Source organism: Conger conger, chromosome 3 (assembly GCF_963514075.1).
Source record: "Conger conger chromosome 3, fConCon1.1, whole genome shotgun sequence".
Classification (NCBI taxonomy): Eukaryota; Metazoa; Chordata; class Actinopteri; order Anguilliformes; family Congridae; genus Conger; species Conger conger.
This window is the reverse complement of record NC_083762.1, coordinates 32,602,107-32,629,749: the sequence shown is the minus strand read 5'-3', so window position 1 is coordinate 32,629,749 and position 27,643 is coordinate 32,602,107. Positions and strand designations below refer to the sequence as shown.

Genomic DNA, 27,643 nt, shown 5'->3' with positions numbered 1-27,643 from the left:
ACAAAACATGGCTCTTTTATTTGACATTATGTTAATTTGTCTCAAACATTGAAATGGGGGACTACATATGAAAACTGCTGTAATTACTACAGGGTGAAATAAATGTATAAAGATACCCTTAAATAAAAGTCTGTGCTTTGACCACATATGAATTTTTTGATTACAAACAGAGAAAATTAAATATTAAAGCAAAAAAAGACAAAGTGATTGCAAACTTTTGAACGGTAGTGTATAGTGCGCTGAAGTAAAAGCAGTGGCAGGCAGAGTGAATTGTAGTCTGGCACTTATAGATGAAGACTCAGAGCCTGAAATCAGAGCCAGTAGTGATGATTTGCAATATTATATCAACTAATTGTTTTTATGTCTCAATTATATAGTCATTGGCCAATTAGTCATTTGACTGTGCTGGAAAATAACTGTAAAATACAAGCTAAAATCCCTGCAGATCACACAGTGGGGATCAACTGAGGCAGTTCATATTTGGTGCTGTGTCTACGTAGGACAAACCTTCTTTGCAATATTTCTGACACCTTAAAAAACAAAAGAACACCTCAAGATTGTAAAATGCCAAGTTGTGATGGGCAGCAGCAAGGCTTCTAGAAAAATAATATTTTATATATTTGGATTTCTTTATTTATTTATTTATTTACATATACATTTTAACAAAGAAATGAGAGGCAATATCTAGTGCCACATTGGATCTTCACAATGAATTAGGGCAGGGAATTTGCCATACTTTGTTTTTGGTAAAATAAATGTCAATTAGTGTTGAGAGTGTTTTAATGTTTGAGGGAGTCCCTCCTGAACACTGTTTTCAGCTGCAGCTACTGCACTCAGTCAACTAAACCCCACACAGCTTACCCCCTCCCCCACCCCACTCACTCACATGCCCCACAATAAACAAAAATGTGACTACGTGAACCTTTCATTGTGTATGCACGCGTGGTAAATAATGCTCATGTCTCTGGCCTTTGTACTACGGCCACTGTAAATCTGGTCACATGGCCTGTCTCAGACAACCCAACACAATGTGGGGTGGGTAGCTGGTGATTCACACAACCCAATACCCCTCAGACCCAGACTCCCACCAGCCTTCCCCTTCATCTTTTCCCTAAAAACACTGACAGTCAAATTTGTACAATATCGACTCATTTTCACTCCATAACCTTGAGTGAAGAGGAAACCATGAGCCATGACTGTGATGTCACTTCCTGTTTCCTGGCCTTGTTTTGCTGACCTAGAGCAGCTGACAAGATTAAAGCCTGAACCTCACCTCCCCATCAGTTACCCTGGATATATGCACCTTCATTAAACCTGCTGCTGCAGCCCACTTCCTTGAAACCAGGAAGAGGGGGTACCTGCTGTTCACTGCCTGAGGTTTCTGTCACAGTGGAGATACTTTGGTACATTTTCATGTACTTTTTTGGGCCTGCATTGTCTGCTTTACCAGGGGGAACTACAGCAAATATTTAGAAAATGTAACACATTTCAGTGAATAAATCTGGATGGACAGATGCTACTCCAACTGCCCCAAAAACTGCCCCAGGTTATACAGAACAGCAAAGCTTTTGACACAACAAAAACCTACACACATAAATAAAAGCAAAAATCAAGTACTGCAATTTATTGTCAGATAAAAAAACAACATATAGCCTACAACAGAAAATGAAGCAAATATTAAAAACAAGCACCTTTTTAAAAAAATATGCATTAAAATTTTCCCCATTCATAAATAAAAACAAAATGGAAAGAATACTTAAATGAAATTTAAGAGCATTGAATGTCAATTTTATCTTCAGCAAAGAGCTTATCAGGAGCAAAAGTGGGTGATATGTGAGAGCACATTAAAACCTGAAGTGTGTGCAAAGCACATTGCAAACTGCGGTGCTCGTTCTTATAGTGTTTCCTTAATATTGTACAGACATCGTACACTGTTATTGTGATAGAACCAGGTGCAGAGGGCCAACGTGAAGCCCACAGCAACACACTTTAGAGGCAGATCCTCGTAAAGCATCCCAAAACAGCATGGTGTAAGTGCCTCCTTTTCAGTGACCACTGAAGATGCCTGAAAAATAAAGCTTATTTTGAAGACTGTCCTTTTCAGAAAAACCACCAGGGGTTTAAAGCCATCTATTTTAATACCTTAACGAACCTGTTCCTCCTGCAGATTAAGTCAGCTACGGAGATGAAGCTGTGGAAATGACCCCAACACACAGAGGCACAAACGCAGACAGAGATATGTTCACACATGCACAAAAACATGCACAGACACACACACAGATACAGACACAGATATAGGCACCCACACAGATGCAGACACACAGCTATGTGCACACACACACACGTGCACACACACACACACACACACACACACACACACAGGTGCAGATACACAAATATGCGCACACACAGAAATGTGCGCACACACACACAGATACAGACACACAGATATGCACACACACAGACGCAGACACACAGATATGCGTACACACACACACTGTATGCACACACATACAGCAGAGAGGAGAGAAGAGACACAGTGGGGCTGTAGTTTACAGCAGCTGCAGGTTTAATGCTCATAGGAGGAAAGAAAAAGTACACATGGCACATTCCCGCTCAGATGCTCGACTGTCCCATGGGGCATTCTGGGGAAACCCCAGCGTCCAAAAAATCCAAACCAATCAGTAATAAATAAAGGGCCTTCAAAAAGGAGAATTGAAGAGTCTCGGCATCAAACCACTTCCGCGTTCCTCCTCACTTTCCCCAAAGTATTTACACGTAAAAGGTTCATCAAATTGGGCATAGTGAGTGATTCTATATCAGGGGTCTGCACTTGTCAAAAGCTGAAGAAGAAGGGGAGGGTGAAAAAAAATAAAACAAACAAAAAAACAACAGCCATAAACTGTCTTCCAGGTTCCGCCCCCTTCCACTGCACGAGAGAGAGTGAGAGAGAGAGACCTTCCTCCCAATCCCAACAGCTGCTGGTTTAGCACTGATCAGATATCAGTTTGCTGGAGGTTAAATAGCAGGGAGATTTGTGCGGTACTGTGGAGAAGGAGGAGAGGGCGGGACTGATGCTATTCTCTGCTGTCCTTGGCCTCTTCCTCTTCCTCCTCCTCCTCCTCCTCCTCCTCCTTCTTCTCTACCTCCTCCTCCCCCTCCTCTTCCAAAGGGTCCTGTCTGTCGTAGATATCCTTAATGAGCAGGATTCGGGTGAGTATGCTCTCCAGGGTGGTGTTCTCTAAGGGGGTGGAGCTGTACCACAGGGGGCTATCTGAGCTGCTGGAGATTTCCGGTTTCATGTACAACACGTCCGTCCTGTGCTTCAGAGCTGCTGGGCTGTGCAGACACAGAGCAAAACAAGCCACTGTCAGCCTTTCACTCAGCCAATCACAGTCACGATCGGCCCTCACTCGGCCAATGACATTCATTGTCGCCTCTGGTTAAGGACCCGGACTGTTCAGCCAATCACAACCACCATACCCCTCAATAGTATGAGAAACCACTACCTAGGTCCAGTCACTTTTTGCAGTGGTCTGAACTTTAACACTCATATACTGCACTCCAGATACCTCGGAAACTCGTAATTATGACCTTCCGACAAGGAAAGATGCCAAGGGCCCATTAATTCAAAAGTCGGAAAGTCAGGTACCATTTCACAGCTCCGAGTTGCTGAGTAGGAGGAAACTGACATAATTAAAACTGGCTGAAATGTTGGAATATACAACAATGGCAAACAACAGGTAACTCCTAAATACGTTTTGACAAATATTTTAATGTTCCCAAAACACAGTGTATGTTACAAAGTAGCTGAGAAGCTTATGGCGTTCAACTGGGATAACAACTGGAGAGCTCTGGGCTGGTAGCAAGCAATGAGCTTCCAAGTTCACAAGGAACGCAGCATTACTCCTACGTGAACACTATGCAGTATGGGAAATGCAGTCCTGGGTGAAAGTTAAGCAATATGGGAAACATAGCAATGGTTTGCTGCAGAGTGGGACTCACCACTTGGAGAGGTAGAGCTCATATAAGAGACACTCATGCTTCTTCACCGGACAGCTTCCTGAGTCATTGTCTGGGGCATAATCTGGGTCATCATCTTCCTCTTTGCGTTTTCTCTTCCTCAACGCTGGTTTTACTGTTGATAAAGGCAAGACTCAAGTAAACAAGGAATCATCCAAATCGAAAGGTTCTATGCTGACCAGAATGAGAGCATAAAGGGTGGGGTGTTTTAGACTGGATCAAAAACTAAAGAACATTTTGATACCAAGCTAAATAGATGATGGAATCAATTTGGCAAGCAATTTGACATTATAGTAACCTTTAGCAAACAGGAGACAAAATACTTCATACCCTTCCTATGAGGTCGGTTGCCTGTAGACTGTAGAGAGCGCATTCACATGACAAAATACTCATCATTCTATTGATATTGAGATTAACCTTTAAAGAGTTGTCATTATACTTATCATTCCACTTGAGAAGAGCCCTTAGCCCTTAGTAGGAAAGCTGGCAGGTTGTGGTTCCTGTGAGATGCTATGACATGGGGAAAGTACCTTGCTGTTCCGGTGAGATGGAAGGATTGCGGAGGCAGACGGAAAGCTCCTTGGTGTAGGGGTTCATTTTGCGAATGCCATAGACGTTGCTGAAGGAGAGGCGTAGGTGCTGCTCCACGGTCCTCAGGCCCAAGTACTTGGTGTTGAGGTAGAGCAGAGAGCGCAGCAGAGCAGTGGGGGAGTGCTGGCCCAGCTGCCGGCAGCTCCATAGGGCCTGCTCCTCCACCCGACCCCAGAGGGAGCCTGGAGTAAGAGTCACAGAGTTAGAGACTCTACACAACCCTATAAGGAGCCTGGAGTCAGAGTCACAGAGTTAGAGACTCTACACAACCCTATAAGGAGCCTGGAGTCAGAGTCACAGAGTTAGAGACTCTACACAACCCTATAAGGAGCCTGGAGTCAGAGTCACAGAGTTAGAGACTCCACACAACCCTATAGGGAGCCTGGAGTCAGAGTCACAGAGTTAGAGACTCTACACAACCCTATAGGGAGCCTGGAGTCAGAGTCACAGAGTTAGAGACTCTACACAACCTTATAAGGAGCCTGGAGTTAGAGTCACAGAGTTAGAGACTCTACACAAACCCAGAGGGAGCCTGGAGTCAGAGTCACAGACTCAGCGACATAGTAATTGAGGCTCTCACACAGCCTGCTCTTCCACCTGACCCCATATGCAACCTGGAGTCACAGATTCAGAGACATAGTCACAGTTTCACACACAGTCCCAGTCAGAGACTCAGTCACAGGGTCAGAGCCACAGCCAACTCCTCCAACTTGCCCCACAGACAGCATGCAAACCCACTGCCGAGAATGCTGAAGTCCTGTTATGCTGTGTTTAACCTGACTGCAGCCTAGCCTTGCTGTAGAAACAAAGATGAAGAAAGAGAGGAATTGAGGCAGGAAAGGAGGCATACTGTACCATCAGGAAGAACACTAGGCTGCCAGCCCTTTAAGACTTTGTTCAGTTCCTGTCCAAAGCGATGGTAGGCAGGGTCACTGAAGAGGTCATCTGTTCTTCTATTGTCACGCAGATGCTAGCAAAAAGTAAACAAATAAAGGACATAATTCCAGTGGGGCAATGGTGACTAGGAATGGGATGAGGATCAATATACCAACACATCTCGGTAAATCCCATCATTGAGAGGTCATTTAATTGTCTTAAAATTATCACAGTCATTACCAAAATAACCGGCTGTTGGTCAGCCAATTATGAAACTGAGAAAAAGAGTAATAACTGGCTATGGACATACAGGAGGGGAAACACTCTTGTTCTCTGACACTCAAGGCTGAGGTCATACATCGCTGCAGTGGGAGATAACGTGAGACTGTTACCAGAAACAGTAAAGTTACCTGCATATAGCCGGACCGTGGATGGTACATCTACCAGCAGGGGCTGCTTGTGCCTGATAGCAAACAGTCATTCTGGCCGACCAAAATCCTCCCATCTTTGGACAATGCTAGTGCCAACTCTGCAGCACCATACAGGGCTACCGACCACGGTTGGTCTTCACAAAGCTCAGGTTCGACACCAGACCATAGGGCCAGGGCACAAGAACATGATGATCCACCCAGCAGCCCTCAACTTTAGGTTTTGACGGTTTTCAGACTACCTGGAGTGTTCCATTCAGCTAGCAAACACATGGACAGACATAGACAGAGATGTTAACAGGTAACAGACCTGCTGGATGCCTAGGCAGAGATAGAAGATGCTGTCGGGTGCGTAGCTCTCCCCGTTAGGCCGGCGCACCTCGCTGACGAAACGGGCGAGGCCGCAGTTCAGCTCCGCCACGCTAAGCGACAGCAAGCTCCTCTTCAACCGCACCGGCTTAACTGCAAACAGGCAAAGCAGCCACAAACAGCTGATTTCAACATTCATACAGGGCTTCAGAGCAAGGTATCAACATTTACACCAGGCTTCATAGCTACACTTCAGTACTGAACATCAGAGCAAGATTTCATCATTCCCAGGGCTTCAAAGCCAGGTTTCAACATTCACATAGACCTTCAGTCTCAAGAGCAATATTTCAACATTCAGACAGAGCTTCAGAGGCACATTTTAACATTTATACAGGGCTTCAGAGCCAGGTCTCATCATTCACACAAGATTTCAGAGCCAGGTTTATTGATTTACACAACACACCGGAGCCACGAACCAGACTTCAACATTCACACCGAAAATCAGAGCAAAATTTCAACATGTGCACACAGGTCTCCAGAACCTGGATTCAACTCAAGTCTTGGAAGCTTTGTGCTAGAGGGGAATTCCTTCAAATGGCAAAATGGCAGGCATTTATATAGCGCCTTTATCCAAAGCGCTGTACAATTGATGCTTCTCCATTCACCCATTCATACACACACTCACACACCGACGGCGATCGGCTGCCATGCAAGGCCCCGACCAGCTCGTCAGGAGCATTTGGGGGTTGGGTGTCTTGCTCAGGGACACTTTGACACAGCCCGGGCGGGGGATCGAACCGGCAACCCTCCGACTGCCAGATGACTGCTCTTACTGCCTGAGCCATGTCACCCCAATTGACTAAAACCAGTCTTCACCAAGAAAGTGTTGTACTGGTTCTGATACATGAGCTTGGAGCTCAGTTAAAGGCGATCCAGCCCATCACTGGAATTAACCAGAGCAGTGTACTGAAATCCAGATTGTATGAGTTTGTATGCTGATCTTAAGTGGGATCCACTTACCCCTCAGCTGATCCTTGCCATTCTCATCCTGGGATTTTTCAGTTGAGGTGAAAACCCATCTTCTCCAGGCGTTCAGCCCATATCTGGCCTTCAAGGGGAAGGAACAGGCCTCTGTTTCGGGTAAGGGGTTGGGTGGGGCATCCCTCTCCACTGCTCTCCTCTTGTGTCCCTGATCAAAGGAGGTACAATTGAACCTATGACCGCGTAACCCTGTATTTAGAAGAGTCATATCCTTAAATGACATCCACCTCTTTCATGGGTTAATGTCCCCCTTAGCTTATCCAAATATTTTAAATTATGTGTATGTTGGGTCTCACCTTCTTTCTAACCAAGGGCAATGGCTTCTCCTCTTTTATCTCCTCTGGACCCAAAGGTGGGATAAGTCCCATTTCAGTCTCCAAGCCTTCAACTGCAGGAACCAGAACAGGAACTATAACATAGAGAGGGAAAGAGTGGGATGACAGGGGGACACAGGGTTTCATGAACGATCCATAAAACCACTATCACGCCCTACAGGAGAGGTAGCACTGTGGCCGACTAAAGGCTGTGTGGGCCCCAACCATGGAACTGAATTACAGCCTACTCGCATACAGCGGCATGATGTTTTGAAAGCTTAAATGTTAAACAAAGTGAGATATGGAAATCTTTCCAGCTTTTAAAATGCACCATCACGTTTACAATTAAGCACTAAACAAGGATAGCATTAACTTGTTAACAAGGATCATACCATTTACTATTGCAAGGGACTATTGCCATACTTAATTCTCAAAAATGTCAGGCTGACTGCAGCCCTTCTCTATGCCAGAAGAAAATCAGCAACTTGTCAGTCTGCAAGTTGACAGCCCGGTGAGTGTCAGACTCCCCTTGGTCCTTGACACTACTTACATCCATGTATAAATACACCAAACCAAATCTCCAAACCTGATACTGCTGGTCACAGGCCAAAATAGCAACTGAGGAATTTTAATCTGAATTACTGTACCCCTCCCTACAAACCCTTGTGACTGGCTACAGTTATGCAAGATTAGCCAAAAACCCACACCCCCCACCCCCACCAGTGTCAGAGCACAGCAGAGACAATGGCAGGTGGGCAGTTAACACACAGTGGAGATATTGATTATTCACCATATTATAATAGAGCTCTACATGTGCCCTTTATAACCCAGAGCAGAGAATCTCACATTTTATAACAGATGTACATTGTGCTATAACAGCAGTTATTCCCCATGTTAGAACAAAGCTAATCCAAAGTAACACCAAATATATTTACTGTGTTATAACCACTGTAACACTGTTAGAACAATATTTGTCATGCTAAAACTTTCTGCACTGCCACAGTATGTTATAAGCTAGACCACAGGTAGCACAGCTCCCCTAGACAGTGACACCTTGAGTAGTCAGTTAAGTGCCTGTGCTTATATACAGATGCAATGTTGGTGAATACACCATAGAAAAGGAGGGCTCTTTAGGGTGGTGGAATGTTGTTTCACATGCGGTGAAAAAAGCTCTTTAAAAGCGTACCTTGGGGGAAGTCCTCCTCCAGGTCCAGGTTGTGTTGGTAGGAGTCATCTGTACCTTCCTGCCCCTCCTCTTCCTCCTCACTCTCACTCTTTATGTCATCTCTTTCCACACGTTCACGTTTCACACCTCAAATGGCAAGCAGCAGAATGCACGGTTTCCTCAATTAAACCACTAATTCATTGCCCCCCTAGAGGGCAATTTCCACCTATTTTGTACTAGTCCAATAAAAGTGTTTTACTGCACACACATGGTTCAATACTTAAATAAAAGAATGGGGTTTCTACCATTCTGAAATTTGAGACAGAACAAATGTAGGTCAGAGCATGTACATACAGGATACACAACAGAAACACTAAAATACAGAGCCTTATGTTTTTATAGTTTAGCACTGCATATCTCTAAGTCAAAGACCAACCCAGAATTACTTTATATTTGTACAGAAACTTGAGGTGTATTTGTGAACGAAATGTGGTAAAGATATTGACAGCCATTCTAATTCCACATGAGTTTTCCCAAACTGCAATAAGAAGTAGTTCAAGACTACATTCCAGGTGGGATATTTTGTCTTAATCAAATAATTAACAGAACAAACTTATATATCTTCCAAACCGGGAATATGTCGGCCTGTTTGCAAATAAGGGGCTGATGAGCATCTAAACAGCTGTCCTCGCTAGCGGAATCTTTTTAACAATCTGGCATCGCCGTTTTGCGGTTTTACTATATCAGTTTTTTGTGTATGAAATTAATATGAACGCTACAATCATTTGAGACATCGATGACCCAACCGCAAGGAGGCAAAGTTGATAGGGTTAACCCATTAGTCCAATGGGTGAAAACAATAATGTGGTTCAGCTGTTTGAGTATGAGCATTGTGGGCCATCAATAAAGTAAAATGTGGCTTCAACATCTCTTTCAGGCCTGTGGTTATATTATTTTAAATAATCAACTTTGAAGGATTTTTAAAGGAGTGTGGAAACACTGTGTTCACCTACATGTGCACACTACAGCCACACCTCCCCCATCTCCAGAGGCAGCCAGCGAGCGACTTGCATGCACCCTCACTGCCCAGCTCATGTTCTATTCAGCAAGGCACAGATCCAGCAGTGTCCCAAGGGCTTTATAAATGTACCTTTTATAAGGTGCTGATGGGGTTCAAGCTTTATGATAGCAGTTAGTAAAGTCAGGCACTGTGAGAGCTTTGTGTCCTCATATAACAACACAGTCACCAAAAGGCTTCAGGATGTTAACAGCAGCAGGGCTGAGCACCTCCATCAGGAATGCAAGATTGATATAAGGAAATCATAGCTATCCCATTGTATATAGTATAACTGACTGGGATATAGTTACCGAATGCATTTAGGGAAAACCCTGAATGTCATATTCAGCACTGAATTTTACTCAGGCAGAATATTTGCACGAGAGAAATCACAAGAATGTGTTTGACGTTAAGGTCACAGGTAGCACTTGCTTTACAACAATATTTAGTTACATCAACAAGGAGGTAGCTGAACAGCTTGGTGTATATATAATTGTCATAGTTACTCAATTTCACAAATGTCCACAAAGTTCTGTCATTTTGTTATGCTATGCTTTTGCTTGCAAAGAGTAACTTCTCTCACCGAGAGAACACCTTGCTCACATGTAGAGAATTTTTGCTCTTGGGAGTGCTTTTTGCTTGCATAGAGGAAAGTAGTGCGTGCATACACTGCCTTTTGCTCACAAGGTCTAATTTTCATCCTTGTGAGTTTTCTCCCTGATTAGCCACCATAGTAGCCCATAAACCCCAGAAAAAGCCCACAAGCCGAGGCCGGCAGATTAAGGGTGAAAAGGTCACGGGTCACAGGAAAGGCCTGTGGGGAAAGGCACCCCTACCTGTGAGGCTGGGCTTCTCATCGTCAGCCTCTGCGATCATCTCGGCCATGGTGAGCAGGTCGGCCTCCAGTGGGTCGGCGGGGACTTTGGTCTTCAGCTCAGAGATGGTGTGGAGGATCTGCTCCGCGTTGCTCAGGGTGGTGGGCAGGAACACTGGCACGGGCACCTGGGAGAGGAACGAATGGTCACCTGGGACTTTAAACACCAGCTTCAGTGGAGAGCGAGAACTGGTCACCCATGACACTTTAAACACCAGCTTTAGTGGGAGAGACTGGACCGGTCACCCACAAGACTTTCAACACCAGCTTCAAGTGGGAAAGAGACAAGTCTCTAAAAAGGCTTCCAACGCCAACCCACAACTCACACAGTTTCACCAGGAGAGGGACACCTGGTCACCCAAGGCCATATTATTAGGAATTATTATTATAATTATTCATGGATTTGGTGGTGATTTTGGTGAGATCTGTGATGGAAGTTTATCTGCAAAAGACCAAGAGAGCTATGATAAAAATGTACTCTTAGCATTTCCAGACCCATTCTTGTCACACTCCTGTCATTGGGTCGATGACTCTACTAATCACCGAGAATCTGCTTTTCTGAGCCTTCTGTTTAGTTTTCCCTTCAGCATGAAAACATTTCCAGTTACTGACTGGAACTAATACATATTAGGACCTTTGGTGCCTTCTTTAAACAATCACAACATTCCCGCTGTTTTATTGCAAAATAACCCAAAGAAAAAGGTCACTGCATTGAAGTTTTCGAGAAAAGCCGGTGAAAATTCAAGCCTTTTGGGCTGCAATGGTCACAAAAACACTCAGCTAGATCTTGGTAGGACTGGCTCACATTCTACACACACACAGAAAGCACACTATATAAATACACATTACATTAAATTACATTAAATTACATTATTGGCATTTTGCAGACGCTCTTATCCAGAGCGACGTACAGTTGATTAGACTAAGCAGGAGACAATCCTCCCCTGGAGCAATGTAGGGTTAAGGGCCTTGCTCAAGGGCCCAACGGCTGTGCGAATTTTATGGTGGCTACACCGGGAACCACCAACCTTGTGTGTCCCAGTCATTTACCTTAACCACTAGGCTACAGGCCGCCTATCAAAAAGTCTGTCTGTACTGTGCTGGCTGGTTGGCAGAGGGACACCTTACCGGGATAGGTAGTGTGACAGATGTGGGCGTGGCCTGCGTGTACAGGTTCATGGGCACAGGAACGTAAACGGGGACAGGGATGGGGACAGGAACATACTCCTTCTTCACCAACTCCTCTGCAAGAGACACACAGGAGCAGGAGTCAGACATGATGAAGCAGCGCAGTGTAAATTCAATAGTACAGCCTGAGCAGAGTATGCATGTGTGAGCATGATTATGTGTGTGTGGATGTTGGTATGAGGTGTGTGTGAGGTGTGTGTGTGGGTATAAGCTGTGTGTGTGCTCATAGGTATACCTGTCTGACAGTGCTTGCTCTGCATGTGTGGTTTGCAGTATGTGGCCTTGGTCATGGTGAGGGGTTTGCAGAGCACCGCCTTGTTCTTCACATCTTTCAACATCCCTCCAGCAAACGATGACACGACTGCCTGGTTAAATATCTACAGAAAGAAAGGGAGGGGAAGAGAGGGAGTGAGAGAGGGAGTGCAGAAGTCAGGGTTTGTGTTTCATTACCACACTAAGCCTGTGAATATAGGTGGTGTAAGTGAAGGAGAGAAGGTCTCACCGTAGCTTTGGCTCCTGTCAGCTGTGCTCCATATCCTGTAAATCAATAACAGCATCAGAGACAGGAAATGGATAATCACCCCAAGCAGGCAAACAGATGGTTGAGTTTCTGTCCCTGGTCACAAACCATCATCATGAAGTGCAGCCCTCTTTTAACTTTGCCAATTCATAGCTCCATTTGCTAAGGCAGGTTCCGCTCCCTCACCGGTGGGTTCCTCTGCCTCACATATGGATTTCTCTCCCTCACAGTTGGGTTCTTCCTTCTCACAGATGGGTTCCTTTCCCTCACTGACAGGTTCCTCTCCCTCACAGACGGGTTCCACTCCCTCACAGACGGGTTCCTCTCCCTCACAGATGGGTTCCTCTCCTTCACAGATGGGTTCCTCTCCCTCACTGATGGGTTCCTCTCCCTCACTGATGGGTTCCTCTCCCTCACTGACGGGTTCCTCTCCCTCACAGATGGGTTCCTCTCCCTCACAGACAGGTTCCTCTCCCTCACAGATGGGTTCCTCTCCCTCACAGATGGGTTCTGCTCCCTCAGAGACTGGAGGAGAGGTACATACCCAGGGCCATGTTCTCAGGGCCCTTTTGAGTGCAGAGGTTGGGTTGGTTCTGCTGGCAGTAGAAGCGCAGGAGACACTGCTGGTCGCAGAAGTGCTTCATCTCAGCTCTCCACTGCACCGACTCTGTCAGGTTCCCCTGCAGCTTACAGCAGTCACAGCGCAACGCCTGGGGCCAGTGACACACACACACACACACACACACACAAGCACACGCAGGTGTACATACATACACACACATGTACACACACACAGGCACAGACACACACACATGTACATACATACACACAAATGCGCGCGCATACACACACACACACACACACACACAAACACATACGCAAGCACACATACACACATTAGTGCAGGCTCTGGGTGGTGGCAGATGCAAATATCCTATGTGATACAGCCTTGAGGTGAATATCTCAGACCTGAATTCTCCCCCACGCAAACCAGGATTGATTTTCTCATGACAGAAGCAGTGTATTGACGCCAAATCAAATCTACCAAAAAAAATCCCAGATCACACCATGACTATGTGCTACACAATGAGCCATGTCCAGAAGTGTGTATTTTAATATCAAACAATCCATCAATGAGTTTACACACCTCTTTCAACAGGCACATTGCATGAACCCTACTATAGTAACTGAGTGAGGACGGGTCAAGCACTGCAGTGACGCAGGGTGTCCACAGAGGGGCGCTCTCACCTTGTAGTACCAGTCGTTGAACTTCTTCGCACAGGCCTCACTGCAGAAGTCCCGCTGCACATCGTCCACCTGCTTGGTCACACCTCTCTTGCACATCTGGGTGCAGTAGTTGCACGTCACACACTTCAGACCCAGCCGCCGTGCAAAGTCCTGCTTGTACAGCAGCTTACAACCTACAAAAAACACAAACACACACACACAATTAAAACACACAGAACAATCGCTAAAATCCAATACAAATCACCACCGCAAATAATGACTGTCATGATCCGCGCTCTGCGATTTCAAAAACAAAAGACTAAACTTCCAATGACGCTTGTACAAGCACTCCATCTAGTGGAGAGACAGAGGAAGTGCAACAATAGAGCACAGGAGAGACAAGAGCGCAGTGCCCTCTGCTGGCTGTGGAGTACAACAACAATGCAGGGCTCGATTTGGTTCCACTTTAAACGCATTTCCATCTCTCTCTTCCCTCGAGGGAGCCATTTTGCGAGCTAAATTGGTGACGTGCAACAAACTTAACAGGTGCGCTGCAAGGGAGGATAGACCGGGAATAAACCAAAACGGAACTCAAGGGCCCTCGCAACCTACATAGGAAACACGTCCCCGTAACTTCTGCTCCATGTGCAAGTACTCTTTTCACTTCCAACGGTTCATGAATAATTCATAGCAATCTTACCCGGGCGATAATAATAAGTGATAATAAAAGCATGGCAGACTAATAAAAACATGATCGCTGGTCTTTGGTGCCCTTTTAGCGAGAATGAACCTCAATCAAAAACAGAAACGTGCAGGCTAAAGTATCTGACAAAGTTCAATTCTCAATCCTTTATCCCCTCTTCCATCTCTCAACATGGGCTCATGAATTATTCATAAAACCTCCTCCATTTGACAGCGCACTGATTCGACCCTTGTGTTAAGCATTGCGGGATTCCCCTTGCCGGAAGCTTGCATTTTATACCCTTGGCGGGAGGGAGGAAAACTGAGGGAGTATAACTGCAAGGGAGCAAGGGAATATAGTGGCTCCCTCCCATTCATAATTTGAAGCCAAGCCGCGCTAGGTGTGGCTGCCATATTTCATCCTGCCATTTTGGAGATTACTCCTTAAAGCAATGGAAAGGATTGTCAAGCATAAAACTCGGAATCCGAACACAGTCGAGCACTAAAACAAGCAGCTCAGGGCATCTCTCCATAATATTAGACTTTACACAAGAGGTACAATCTGTATCAGGAATTCATGGCAACTTCTGTTCAGCATCTGCTAAATCATTCAGTTTAAAAAAAATAAAGTCAAAATAAAGTTGGGGCGATATTAGCTCAGGTTGCCGGGTTGATCCCGCCCTGAGTGTGTTGAAATGTCCCTGAGAAAGTCACCTAACCCACATCTGCTCCCAATGAGCCGGTTGGTGCCTTGCATGGCAGCAAATTGCCATTGGTGTGTGAGTGTGTGTGTGAATGGGGGAATGAGAGGCATCCATTGTACAGTGCTTTGGATAAAGGCGCTATATAAATGCCGGTTACCATGACGTTTATAAAACCAGTAAAGAATCACATAGGAGTGAAGCAACACTGGTGCATACAGAGGTTTATAAAACCAGAACAGAATCACATAGGAGTGAAACAGCACTGGTGTATACAGCAGTGTATAAAACCAGTGCAGGAAGCAGAAAACCCCGGGTGTGTGATTCTCACCCTCGCTGCAGAAAGGCCTCTTGACCCCAGAGAAGCTGACGGTCTCGTGCAGTGTCCTCTCCTCCTGGCAGTACTCGCAGAACGTCACGATGCAGTGCAGCTTCTTATAGTCGTCGCAGCAGGTCTTGCTGCAGAACTGATACACTTTATTCTACGGGAAGAGAGCGAGTCACTGTGAGTCACTTCATCTCAAGCTGAAACTCCTGGGATTTTCATGCACAACAGTCTCTAGAGTTTGCAGAGAATGGTGTGAAAAACAAAAAACATTGAGTGAGCAGTAGCTCTGTGGGCAAGAATGCCTTGTTAATGAGAGAGGTCAGAGGAGAAGGGCCAGACTGGTCAAAGCTGATAGGAAGGTGACCGAAACGCAAATAACCACAGAAGAGCATCTCTGAACACACAAACCTCTAAGTGGATAAGCTATCGCAGCAGAAGTAGTAGTAGTAGAAAATAAGTCTAATAAATACCTAGTGCTCACTGAGTTTATTCATTAAAGTGAGCCTGACCAAGACCAAAGTGGTCAAAATGTTATCTTGCTCAAGGCTCAGGCTCACTTTAATAAATACATAAATACATCACCAGGCAGCATTAACAGCAGTGTGCGGGTATTACTTTCTAACTTTGTGTTCTTCTTTTTTTTATCTAGCACCTGCGCTAAACACTTTGGATGTGCGCTTACCTATTAACGCAGCTCAATTTTGCTAAAACAGAAAGTTGCGTCTCCCTTGCTTATCTTCTGAGAATCCGGAAGCTGAGCAATACAGTGCCTGGAAACTTACTAGCTGTTACCGACTGTAGTTAACCAAAAGAGAGGACAGGATGACTGCAAGCAATGACCATCTCACGAGTCTATGACAAAATCTGTGGCTTTCCCTCCCCTAAACGTCCGGTCGTGATGTCAGTATGGTGATGCCGTCATCAGAAACGCGCTCACCTCCCACTCCAGTGTCTGAGGCTTCAGGCTGAAGGCACCCCGGCAGTAGTTGCATTTCAGCTGAACTCCACTGGGCGTGGAGGCCATTGTCTGCCCATTTAGGGTCTGCATATTCGCGGTCTGTGAGAGAGCCAGAGAGAGAGAGACGGTTTTAAATCCTGTTCTGCTTCTTACAAGGTAAGAATACAATATTCTAGAATGAGGAGAGGGGCGACATGGCTCAGGCAGTAAGAACAGTCGTCTGGCAGTCGGAGGGTTGCCGGTTCGATCCCCTGCCCGGGCTGTGTCGAAGCAAGACACAGCAAGACACAGCAAGACACCTAACCCCCAAATGCTCCTGACGAGCTGGTCGGCGCCTTGCATGGCAGCCAATCGCCGTCAGTGTGTGAGTGTGTGTATGACGGGGTGAATGAGAAGCATCAATTGCACAGCGCTTTGGATAAAGGCGCTATATAAATGCCAACCATTTACCATTTACCATGTTTGGGGGCACAAGCTACTGTAAGTAAATGGAGGACCACAAAGCTCCTCCCAAAACAAAGATTTACAATCCTGCAACTCTGAAGGGTGTAGTCATAGGATGTAGGCATGGCATGGCTATACCTGCATAAACACTAGGAAAGACTGAGAGGAGCTATACCTGTAGATATGCTGGAGATAGCTATACCTGTACAAACATTGGAATTGGCTAAGGGGAGTTATTCCTGTATAAGCACCAGGAAAGACCAGGCATGGCTATATCTGTACTAACATTGGGATAAACTGGGTGCGGCAATACCTGTCCAAACAGATCGGGCATGGCTGTACCTGGAACTTAGTTACACAGCTGGAGCTGCAGAAGTTATAGACAGTGCCCTCAGGGAGCGTAGCCTGGTACTGCGGCAGTGAATTCCTCTTACAGAAATGACACGTGGGCTCTGCTGCTATGGAGAGGAGGGAAAAAACTACATTTACCAACACACACACACACACACCATACACCACTCACACTCACTAAACACCCCACATACACAGTACACTGCACACATTCATGATACATCAGACCATGCTCCACACTGACTATAGACCACACTTACTATACATCACACACACTATACACCACACACTGTACACCACGCTGACCATACACCACACTCACTATAAACCACACACTGTACACCACACTGACCAAACACCATACTTACTATACATCACACACACACACACACTATACACCATACACTGTACATCACACTGAACATACACCACACTCACTATAAACCACAAACACACACAGACAGTACACCACACACACTCACCATATACCAAATATACTCACCATAAATCATACACTTACACACTCACCATACACCACACACTCACTATACAGCACACACACTCAACATAGGACCTCAGGACCTCCAAAGCACAAGTCGTGAGCCTACATTATTATACCTGGTATAATGAAAGTGATACTGACGGTGTTGGAAGAGTAGATGGGCTCGCGGGTGGTGTCAGTGACAGTGCTAACAGTGTTGGAGACGGTGCTTACTGACGGCGTTGGTGATGGTGCTGACTGCGTTGCTCGTGGTCTTGCTCTTGGCCATGCAGGCTGTGGAGCAGTAGGGCTCCATGGTGCCGCTGGGCCCGATGCAGTGCGTCACGTCAAACGAGCGGCACACAGTGCGGCACCCTGTGCAGTGCGTCATCTTCCCATGAGTCTGAAAACAGATTCAGAACATACTCAACACAGCTGGCGTTGCCACGGCACAGCTAGGAATTTTGGGTCCCTTGAAAGAATATTTATCTTGGCCCCTCATCCTACTAGAATTTGTGTGGGCCCTCTCCTGCATGAAAATGTCAGGGAAGACGAACGTCAAGATTTCTGAGCACTAGCCTTGGTGGCGTCAGTTAATGCTAACTTGTCGAGACTTAATTCAAGACATTTAACCTCAGTGAAAAGGTTTCCGATATGGGACACAATCTCACCAATCCGATTTAGCACCATGGAATTCCATTGCCACTGGCATTCAGGCTGCACCTAAGGGAGTTTTCCAACAGGCTGAATATAACCGCCATCCATAGTCTACTGTACTGCCATCCATAGTCTACTGCACTGCCATCCATAGTCTACTGCACTGCCATCCATAGTCTACTGCACCCTCAGGCCATCCTTCATAAGATTAATCTTCTCTGCTGCACAGGCTCATCTCAGCTGTATAAGCACAACTTTTTAAAATATAAAAACGGGTCTTGGTATAACTCCCAATATCTCCCAATGAACCAATAAAGCAAAAGGCTGGTTTCTTTCACACCTATGTTTGAAATTGAAGTACTTAATCAACAACATCCATTTAAAACTTGCCTGTCATTTTATGAGGGACTCGTTTTAACATGGTGCACACATAATGGCACAGGAATAATAACAAGGAACCATAGAACCAAAGGAGATTTGAATAAATCTCAAATTCATTCCATTGGGCCATTGGGCCATTGGGATCTTAAAAGTAATGAGAGTTCATTTCATTGGATATGAATGAATGAAGGTGCCCACTGATAACATAGTCAACATAATGCAGCCCATTTTCCACTTGCGTCACCCTCATGAAAATGCAGAAGTTCACTAGCCATGCCGCCCAGTGCACCAGGCACCTCACCCACAACTGGAAAACACGGCCCTTGATTTTCACCAACATCCACACATTTGAAATGAATCCATCACATTTAATTATGTGTTATGATGGTACATATAATATACTGACTTGCGCCCATTACTCAGGTCCATTTAATTATTGCTTAATGGCACTGGAATGGAAAGCAAAATGCATTAAAGCGTGTGATGAAGGATGGGCCCATCGCACACGCTTTCTCCACTCAGCCGTTAAGCCCCGCAGCTCTTTTAAAGGAAACATTGTCCTCACAGTGCCTTCTCCCAACAGTTCCCCTTCTCTTGTTCAGTCGCAGAGTTCTAAAGGGCAGCCATTTCTAGGCAGGGTTTGGATGGCGCAAAGCTCTATTGAGCTGGCAGTACTGACCGGGAAGACCAAACAGTGTTAATCATTGTGGTATCCTTCTCCAGATCTGTGCCTTTTGATAGCTTTATACTGGACTGGCTGGGGAACCTCATTGGGCTTCATTTTATGGGCTTCCTATCCATCAAATTCTCTAATGGACTAATCATCCTGCCAAAAGCTGCAGATTTTTATCCGGAAAACATGTTCATCACTATTAGGGCTCACAGACAGAGGCCAACCAACTCTTTGTACAGTAGAGGTGATAAGGTGATTTTTGTTGGCACCTGCAGTTAAATACAGCCATCAGCCTACCAGGACGATAATTCAGTATTAATTTATTAATTAGTCTTTATCATTGTTTAGCCTATGTCTCTTACAGTTTATTTTCTTAATAATTGCCTCCTTGACTGTTCTAAAATGGGGGGTGCGATTCCTACACGCATCACCCGATATGGCCGTAATCCTCACATTAAAGGGGACAGTCTGCACTTTAATCTCACATTCATTGTTTCATTTCAAATCCAATGTGCTGGACTACAGAGCCAAAAGAACAGAAATTGTACCAACGGTCCAAATACATACAGACTGCACTGTAAGTCTCAATGGGGGGGGGGTCAAAGCAATCTCTGCACAGAAATTGCACCAGGCAGTGCCAAAAGCAAATTTGGGAGAGGTACATGTCATTATGACTACCCTTGCTCATTTTTGAAGAACTACAATAGGCTAGCAATATGAATTTGGATATACTTCTTCAATACACGTCTGGTAGTGATAGTGATAATGATGATGATGATGATGATTATGGCGACCATAAGGAGGCGGGCTGACCTGCTTGTAGTCCCTGACGCAGTTCTGGGAGCAGAAGCGTTTCTGCTGGCCGTCGATCACCAGGAAGTGGTTGGCGGAGGCCTTGCTGGGCAGGTAGTCCCCGCACTGCTCACAGCAGTTCATGATCAGCCCGTTGGCCATGCGGTAGCGGTTGAAGCACGTGTCGCTGCAGATCTTGTGGGTGACGTTCTTAAAGCTGACCTCGTGCCGAATCTGAGGAGGAAAGGGGTTAGGAGTTTGGTAAGTCTCAGGGTATCAATCAAAAATTGTATTGCTGCAAGGAAAAAGTATTGTGATAACAACATTATGAGTTAAATGGATTTGAATGTGATCCAATTACTATTTTTGCGACAAAATAACACATATTCATATGATTTCATCATAAGTAGATAATAAGAATAGGACCAAAAAAAGATTTCCATTGCAGAGTATTCCATTATACTCAGGTTCTGGGGACTCTGGAGAATCCCTTTTTGCATGATTTTACATGCTCATTTCTGGCAATTGGCTCAGCAAAACTCTCAGAATTCAGCTTGACAGGCAGGTTGATATTTTTCCCAGATACTTGAGGAATCCTGCCTTATAACTTATTGATAACTGAACAAATCCAGATCGGGGCTGATAGCGCCACAGGGCTTGGCATAATTGGCAATAGCCCAGAGTTAGGAAGGGTGATTTGTGTCTCATTGCTCTTCAGTGAACCCCACTGGTCGATTGGGTGCCTGCAGTCTGTAAATACCCACATAGAACAGCATTCAGTGAAGTCCGTACACTGTGCATCAACCATGCACACACCGTTGCCTACATCCTGAAGTTAAATCTTACCATCCTTACTGAACGTGTGAACACCTGGCTACTAAGGCCAAATATCATCAGTTTCTGGGCACACAAAAAAGCTAAAGATCCAAACCTGAACATGAATCACATGAATTTATAGCCTTAATTACCATCAAAGAAAAATACAATGCACTTAGTACTGATTTACTCAATAGACATGAGCATGAATGCCAATGTACATGTAATTTTAGTATAACACAAGAGCAGGATTTGTCTGCCTACATCATCAGGTGGGAGTCGTCATAACTAAGGAGCGTAAATAACACTAAATCTAATTTTAGCATCAGCATTTGAGGATAATATATAAATATACTTGGGTAAATTGTTCATTTAACTGCAGTAAGTGTGGGAGTGGCTGAAAAAAACCCACAGGCGTCCCCAGGATTGTGGTTGAGAAAGCCTGGGGGTATAACACACATACACCTCATACAAGTCCTCATACAACCCTATCTCACCTCAGTCGTCTCCCCGCACACGGTACACTTGGTCCTGACAGCGGTTTTGGGCGGGTTCTGCTTATTCTCATAAGACGCCAGGCAGCCCGTGCTGCAGAACTCCTGGAAGGTCTCACTGGAGTCCACCTGAGCTACAATGGTGCCTTTCATGCTGGTGATGTCCCTGAAAACAACACACACTCATTATAGACGTATACACATCACTGATACATAGAATACACACACTCACTGGGGTGTGGGGTAAGGCTGGAGGTGGATGTGGTTAGACACATGGCTGTGGGGTAAGGACAGAGGTGGGTGTAGTTAGGTTAGACAGGTATTGGGGTGTGGGGTAGAAACGGAGGTAGGTGTGGTTAGACACAGGGGTGTGGGGTAAGATAGGAGTTGGGTATGGTCAGACAGGTATAGGTATGTGCGGAAAGGATGGAGGTGGGTGTGGTTAGACACAGGGGTGTGGGGTAAGATAGGAGCTGGGTATGGTTAGACAGGTATAGGGGTGTGCGGTAAGGATGGAGGTAGGTGCGGTTAGACACAGGGGTGTGGGGTAAGATAGGAGCTGGGTATGGTTAGACAGGTATAGGGGTGTGCGGTAAGGATGGAGGTAGGTGCGGTTAGACACAGGGGTGTGGGGTAAGATAGGAGCTGGGTATGGTTAGACAGGTATAGGGGTGTGCGGTAAGGATGGAGGTAGGTGTGGTTAGACACAGTGGTGTGTGGTAAGGACTGAGGTCAGTGTAGTTAGACAGGACCCTTACTTCTTGCACATGGTACAGTTCTTCTTGGGGGCGGGTTTGTGGGAGAAGGAGGAGAGGCAGGTGGTGGAGCAGAAGAGGTGAGTGGAGCCTTTGCGTTGGTAGGCGGTCTGGCCTTTCTTGAGGGGTTTCTTGCAGTTGGCGCAGGTGACCTTCACCGTCCTGGGGCCCTGCTGAGGGGCTGAGCCTGAGGAGGAGGCTACCGGTTTGGGTAGCGAGGCAGCCGGCGCTGGGGAGTCCACTGCTGGCTGCTTCTGGGTCCGAGGGAAAGAAGCAGACTGGGATATGCAGGAATCTGTGTGTGGAAAAATTCATATTAAACCCATATTGACAACAAAAAATGTGCTAACCGGTCACTAGAATAATACCATTATAAACCTCCATAATGGATAGGGGCTGCTATATGCTGTCAATCACCAAATTGTTTTGGAATAGTTCTTCAGAAAAACAACATATCTGGGTGAAACCAGAAACCTCATTAGTAATGAGATTGACAGAGATGGAGGGATGGAGGGAGAGTGAAAGAAAGAGGTTAAGAGTGACAAAAGGTGTGAGAGAGAAGAGAGAGTGGGACTGATAGAAAGGTAGCTAAAAACATACAGTAATCCAGTAATCCCAAAGCGCTCTTCTGCAAAATAAACAACCTCCTGAAACCAATTGCCAATCCTTCACAGTTAATAACACCTTCCTGTTGCCCTTCCAAACAAAATGTAACAATATTTACAACAGCATGGCCCCTTACCTCTTCTCCACCCCTTGTGACTCTCCCTCTGTCACTAACCAGTGCCTCTCTCAGTTCTCCCCTATCTCCCCAAATGACTAAATTCCCCTAAACATATCCAGGGAATGAAAACTGCCACCTGTTCTCTGGAACCCATCCACACCAGTTTTGACACACCAGGTCTGTCTCCCCAACATTTGCCAACTCATCACGAAAACCATAAATTCTTCTCTGAGCTCTGGTCATGTCCCTCACTCACTCAAGCTTGCGGCCATAAAAAAACCCAGACATACCAAATAATTTCAGACCCATCTCCAATCTACCCTTTCTGTCAGAAATGCTAGAATGTGTAGTCACCACACAACTCAAATTCCCCCTCACCAACAATGATCTATTCAAACCATTCCAATCTGGATTCTGTAACATGGCACCGAAACAGCCCTCCTCAAAGTCACTGATGACATCCTCCTCCTCTCCCATTGGGAAACCTCAATATCACTGGTACTGCACTCTCCTGGCTTAAATCATATCTTTCAGACAGGCAACTATACATCTGCATTAATAACTGCAACTCTGCCACTTGTTCACTCTCCCAAGGCGTCCCCCAAGGTTCAGTACTTGGTCCTCTCCTTTTCATACTCTATAGGCAACCCCTCGGTGATAACATCTGTTGTCACGGCCCCACTGCAACACTGATGACATGCAGCTGTACATTTCCAGCAAATCCATCTCCCCTGCCACTCATTCCACCCTGACCAAATGCCAAATGGAAATAAAGTGATGGATGCAAGGCAACTTTCTCAAACTGGACTGTGATAAATCTGAAATCATAATTATCTGTCCTAAAGCTCTCACAACTTTTCCCTCACCATCAACAGTTTCACCATGTCCCCCTCCCCTCATATCCACAAAATCAGAGTAATTGTTTGACAACAACATGTAAATCAAACAGTAAAAAACCTTTTTCCATCTCAAAAACTTTGCCCTTCTCTGCCCATCCCCCTCTCCCTCTGCTGCTGAAACCCTGATCCATGCTTGCATCACATCCCAAATTGACTACGGCAATAGCATCCTCCATGGCACCTTCTCCAAAATTCACAATATACTTCAGTACATTAAACTCCAGAAATCTGCTGCTTGAAATCTTATTGTTGCCATTTCTTGTATTGTCTTTGAGTCTCTAGAAAAGTGCTCTATAAATAAAATGTATTCTTATTATTACAAAGAAACTCTTCTAGCAGACCCCACAGCCAGGCAGACTCCTCCTGCTACTGAAGCAGAAGTCAGGCTAAGTGTGTGTTTGTTGTGTGTGTGTGTGTGTGTTATTTAGCATGCGTTTTACTTACCAGGCCTCTGCAGTGTGCTAGTCTCCCCATTCTGGACCGGTTCGCAGGCTGTGCTAACTCGACCGGGGTTGAATGTGGGGGCCCTGGAGGAGGTGGAGAGATCGGAGGGTGAGCCCTGTGCCTCAGGGTTCAGACTGAAGGTCCCGCTAATCTGCAGGCCGTTCTCCTCCCCAGGTCCCGCCCCAGCCCCGGTCTTCTGCAGCGACGTCACGCTAGTGATCCGCAAGTTCATGTCCCCCTGGGTCGGTTCTGCAGCCGGCTCCCCCGTCGCTGTGACGACAGCGGAAGGGGAGGCAGGGCCATTGCTGGGAGGCGAGCCAGAGTTGGTGGCAGAGGTCACGCCCAGTGTGGTGACACTGGCGATCTTGATCTCCGAGTCAGGCTCCGTGCTGCTCAGGGCTGAAGAAGAGTTCTTCCGCTCTGCGGACTCTTCCTCATCGTCGATCACAATAGGCTCCCCTTGGCCTTTAGCTGTTGCTGCAGAATCAGGTGGAGTGGAGGAGTCAGGAGAGGGAGAGGTAGAGAGAGGAGGGGGAGAGGGGGTCTTGTTGGGGGCATGTGGTGGGGGAGTGGTCGCCTTGGTGCTCTCCTCGGCATTGTCCGTGGGTTTAGGTGAGGGGGCTTCTGTGGGGGCATTAGTTTGGGGAGTGGGAGAGGGGTCTGGTGGGGCATCCAGCAACATCACATCATCGTCATCCTCAGGAGCCTTGGGGGTTTCAGAAGTTGCGGGGGTGAGGGTAGGACTGCTGGCGCCATCTGCCTCCACCTCTGTGGCTGTTGTCTCCACCGTAGGCTTAGCCACAATGTCCGTGGGGGACGTCTCTTCCACCCGCTCCTCTCCCTCCTCTCCTCCCAGCCTGGGTTCCGCACCCTCTGACAAACCTCCATCCATCACTTAGGCAACCACCTATGGATACAGACAGGTCTGCTGAATCAGCAAATCAGAGACAGAGCAGAGAAATCCCAACAGAAGCCCCTTCAACTAGCATAGTCAGCAGAGTAACAACAGCGAGGGAAGAGCAGGCCACAAACCTGAAAAGAAAACCTCCAGTAAGAAAATATGACTGCACTGTTGACCACAGACTAGCATTCCACATTGCGAGCTTAGAACAGGCAAATCAGGGGGCTCTAGGCCAGGAAAAGGTTGGTCTATGGGAGGGAATTTCAGGAGCTTATACCACCCAAACACCGCCCTTTAATTCCTTGCATTTATAGAGTGCTGTTCTCACCAGCTGGAGCCTCAAAGCACTTTACAGTGATGAAGAGGAAACTCAATTCAACAACCACCAATGTGCAGCACGTGATGCAACGGCAGCCATTTTGCACCAGAATGCTCATTACAAATCAGCTGATGGAGAGAGAGAGAGAGAGAACAGTTTTTCAGCCAATTAAATCAGGGGATGATTAGGTGGCAGGTTGCGAGAGCCAGGTTTGGAATTCAGCTAGGACACAGGAGAACCCCCTTCTCTTTGCAAAGAGTATCATGCAATCCCGATCACTGCACTGAGGCATTGGGATTTATTTGACCAGAGGGAAGACCGCCCCCTACTGGCTCACCAACATCACTTGCAGCAGCAACTCAAGTTTTACCAGGTCTCTCATCCAAGTACTAATCACACCTCCTTACCTTCAGCCATTCGCATGATTTTCATATGAACTTGCTGAACCAGTGTTCATGACAATTTCCTGTTGCCAAGTAGATTTTGTCATGGACTCTTAAACTAAGCGCTGCCTGTTACATCTTCTACATTAGAACCTCACAGAGCTAAAGACTGACTGGGCAACTGAATGAGTAGGAGTATAAAATCTGAAGTAGCATAAAGTATGCAATCACTCCTTAACAAACAAGGGTTTTTTTTTTCATATTATTATTTTTTTTATTAAAGGAAAGTGCCATCATCAAATTGCAAATCTTTTATTACAATAAGACAAAATGATAGCCGGCAATACAATGTGGGAAATCAGGAGAGTTCAAACAAAGTCAAGCCAAAATCAAACAAAATCTGACTCCTGTGCTCAATTTTCAGTATAAGCACTAGATCAAGGTGTACACAGACCAATTAGCCAAAATACAAAATGGCCAATGACCCAGTCTTGAACCACAACACAATAATTACTTTACACGATTGTTTATTAATCATAATATTTACACAAACATAGTAGTATTGTAAAATTCAAAGAGAATGAATATTTAACAAAATCAAAAACAAGATGTTAGACTCTAGATTGAGTGGGCAACAAGAGTACATTAAAACAAAAAGCATTCCTAGGGTTTTTAGTATTATTAGCCTGTGTGTAAAAATGTATTTTGAGAAACAATAGAAACAATATTATTGACCAGTTAATCCTGCTATTTCATGCTGCTTCTGCTCCAAAAGTCAAAATGCATTTATGGACACATACTGGACAATTATTATGTTATCATTGTGAGGAGACATATTATGGCAAAGGGTTATTTTTATCAGAACACAAGTGAATTAATGTAAAACAGATTTTCAAATGTTCTGTGATACAAATCTGCAGCAATCCAAGGGCTCACTGTTGACTGTATGTTTCGGAGGACTGGAGCTCTAGTCTGTACTCTTACGAAATGGACGGATGATACAGTGCCTATTGCCCCAAGCTGTTATTTCAAAACTTAAACAAATAGAGAAAGCAGATGTTCATCTTTTCTCCATCACATCAACACAACTCAAATATGAAGAAGTGCTTAATTGCTGCTTTGGACAAAGAAAAGAATGATTATAAGAAAAAAAACATTTTGAGATTTTATTGATAAACAAATTCTCGCTTTCGGTTTTGTTTTCAAAGATTAGGTTTTCAGCTGCAGTGCTCCCTCAGTTCCACCATCATCATCATCACTGGCTTACAGGACAACTGTTCCAAGGCCAATAATCTGGACTGTGAAGATATCTGGTTCTGGTGACCTGTAAAATCTGAGAGTTTGTTTTATGGTTGTTGCTATTGTATTTTATGCTGTGAAATACCTCTGGGCCAGGACTTGAAAAGTAAACTGGGCCCATGGCTGTGCAGATCTTATTGTGGCTACACTGGGGATCAAACCACTGACCTTGCAGGTCCCAGTCATTGACCTTAACCACTACACTGCAGGCCGCACAACTACAGGATTGATACCCAGAATGACCTGCACTGTTCCTTCTACATTCTTTAAGGGAAAAGAGAGGTGGGTTGGATGGCCAGTTAGATGTGGATACCCTAGTGCACCATTATCAGGTGCAATTCTCTTCTTGTATACCCTCAGGAAACAAAGTGATGCACTTTGAGTTTGGTGACAGATATCCACTGCTATCTACTGTAGGTTAATATCCCTGTCAGCCCTTAAGAAAGTGCACTGTTTTTCTCCTATATTTTCAGGGTAGGTGGTCCTGCAAATACTGCCTCACTGTGCGGTGCGTTTCCTGAAAAAGGGAGCCAAAACCGCTTCCTGTTT

General features: G+C 45.5%; 1 protein-coding gene across 3 annotated transcripts in view; it reads right to left on the bottom strand.

Moving 5' to 3' along the window:
- Positions 1-1,609: 1,609 nt before the first annotated feature.
- Positions 1,610-27,643, bottom strand: part of LOC133124035 (zinc finger MYM-type protein 2-like) — a 32,371-nt gene continuing 6,337 nt past the window's right edge. For 2 of the 3 annotated variants that reach the window (XM_061234858.1, XM_061234859.1), the window contains exons 2-23: positions 24,193-25,099; positions 22,129-22,420; positions 21,374-21,536; positions 20,082-20,294; positions 17,792-17,960; positions 17,068-17,183; positions 16,261-16,380; positions 15,327-15,477; positions 13,635-13,807; positions 12,931-13,096; positions 12,369-12,403; positions 12,102-12,243; positions 11,807-11,922; positions 10,641-10,806; positions 8,769-8,894; positions 7,565-7,677; positions 7,248-7,416; positions 6,229-6,380; positions 5,470-5,584; positions 4,554-4,796; positions 4,006-4,138; positions 1,610-3,339 (exon numbers count right to left, since the gene is read on the bottom strand). In XM_061234858.1, the coding sequence (XP_061090842.1) occupies positions 3,078-3,339; positions 4,006-4,138; positions 4,554-4,796; positions 5,470-5,584; positions 6,229-6,380; positions 7,248-7,416; positions 7,565-7,677; positions 8,769-8,894; positions 10,641-10,806; positions 11,807-11,922; positions 12,102-12,243; positions 12,369-12,403; positions 12,931-13,096; positions 13,635-13,807; positions 15,327-15,477; positions 16,261-16,380; positions 17,068-17,183; positions 17,792-17,960; positions 20,082-20,294; positions 21,374-21,536; positions 22,129-22,420; positions 24,193-25,084 (4,227 nt within the window). In that variant the 5' untranslated portion in view covers positions 25,085-25,099 and the 3' untranslated portion in view covers positions 1,610-3,077. The remainder of the gene's footprint in view (positions 3,340-4,005; positions 4,139-4,553; positions 4,797-5,469; positions 5,585-6,228; positions 6,381-7,247; positions 7,417-7,564; positions 7,678-8,768; positions 8,895-10,640; positions 10,807-11,806; positions 11,923-12,101; positions 12,244-12,368; positions 12,404-12,930; positions 13,097-13,634; positions 13,808-15,326; positions 15,478-16,260; positions 16,381-17,067; positions 17,184-17,791; positions 17,961-20,081; positions 20,295-21,373; positions 21,537-22,128; positions 22,421-24,192; positions 25,100-27,643) is intronic. The other variant, XM_061234860.1, reaches the window with a different exon arrangement.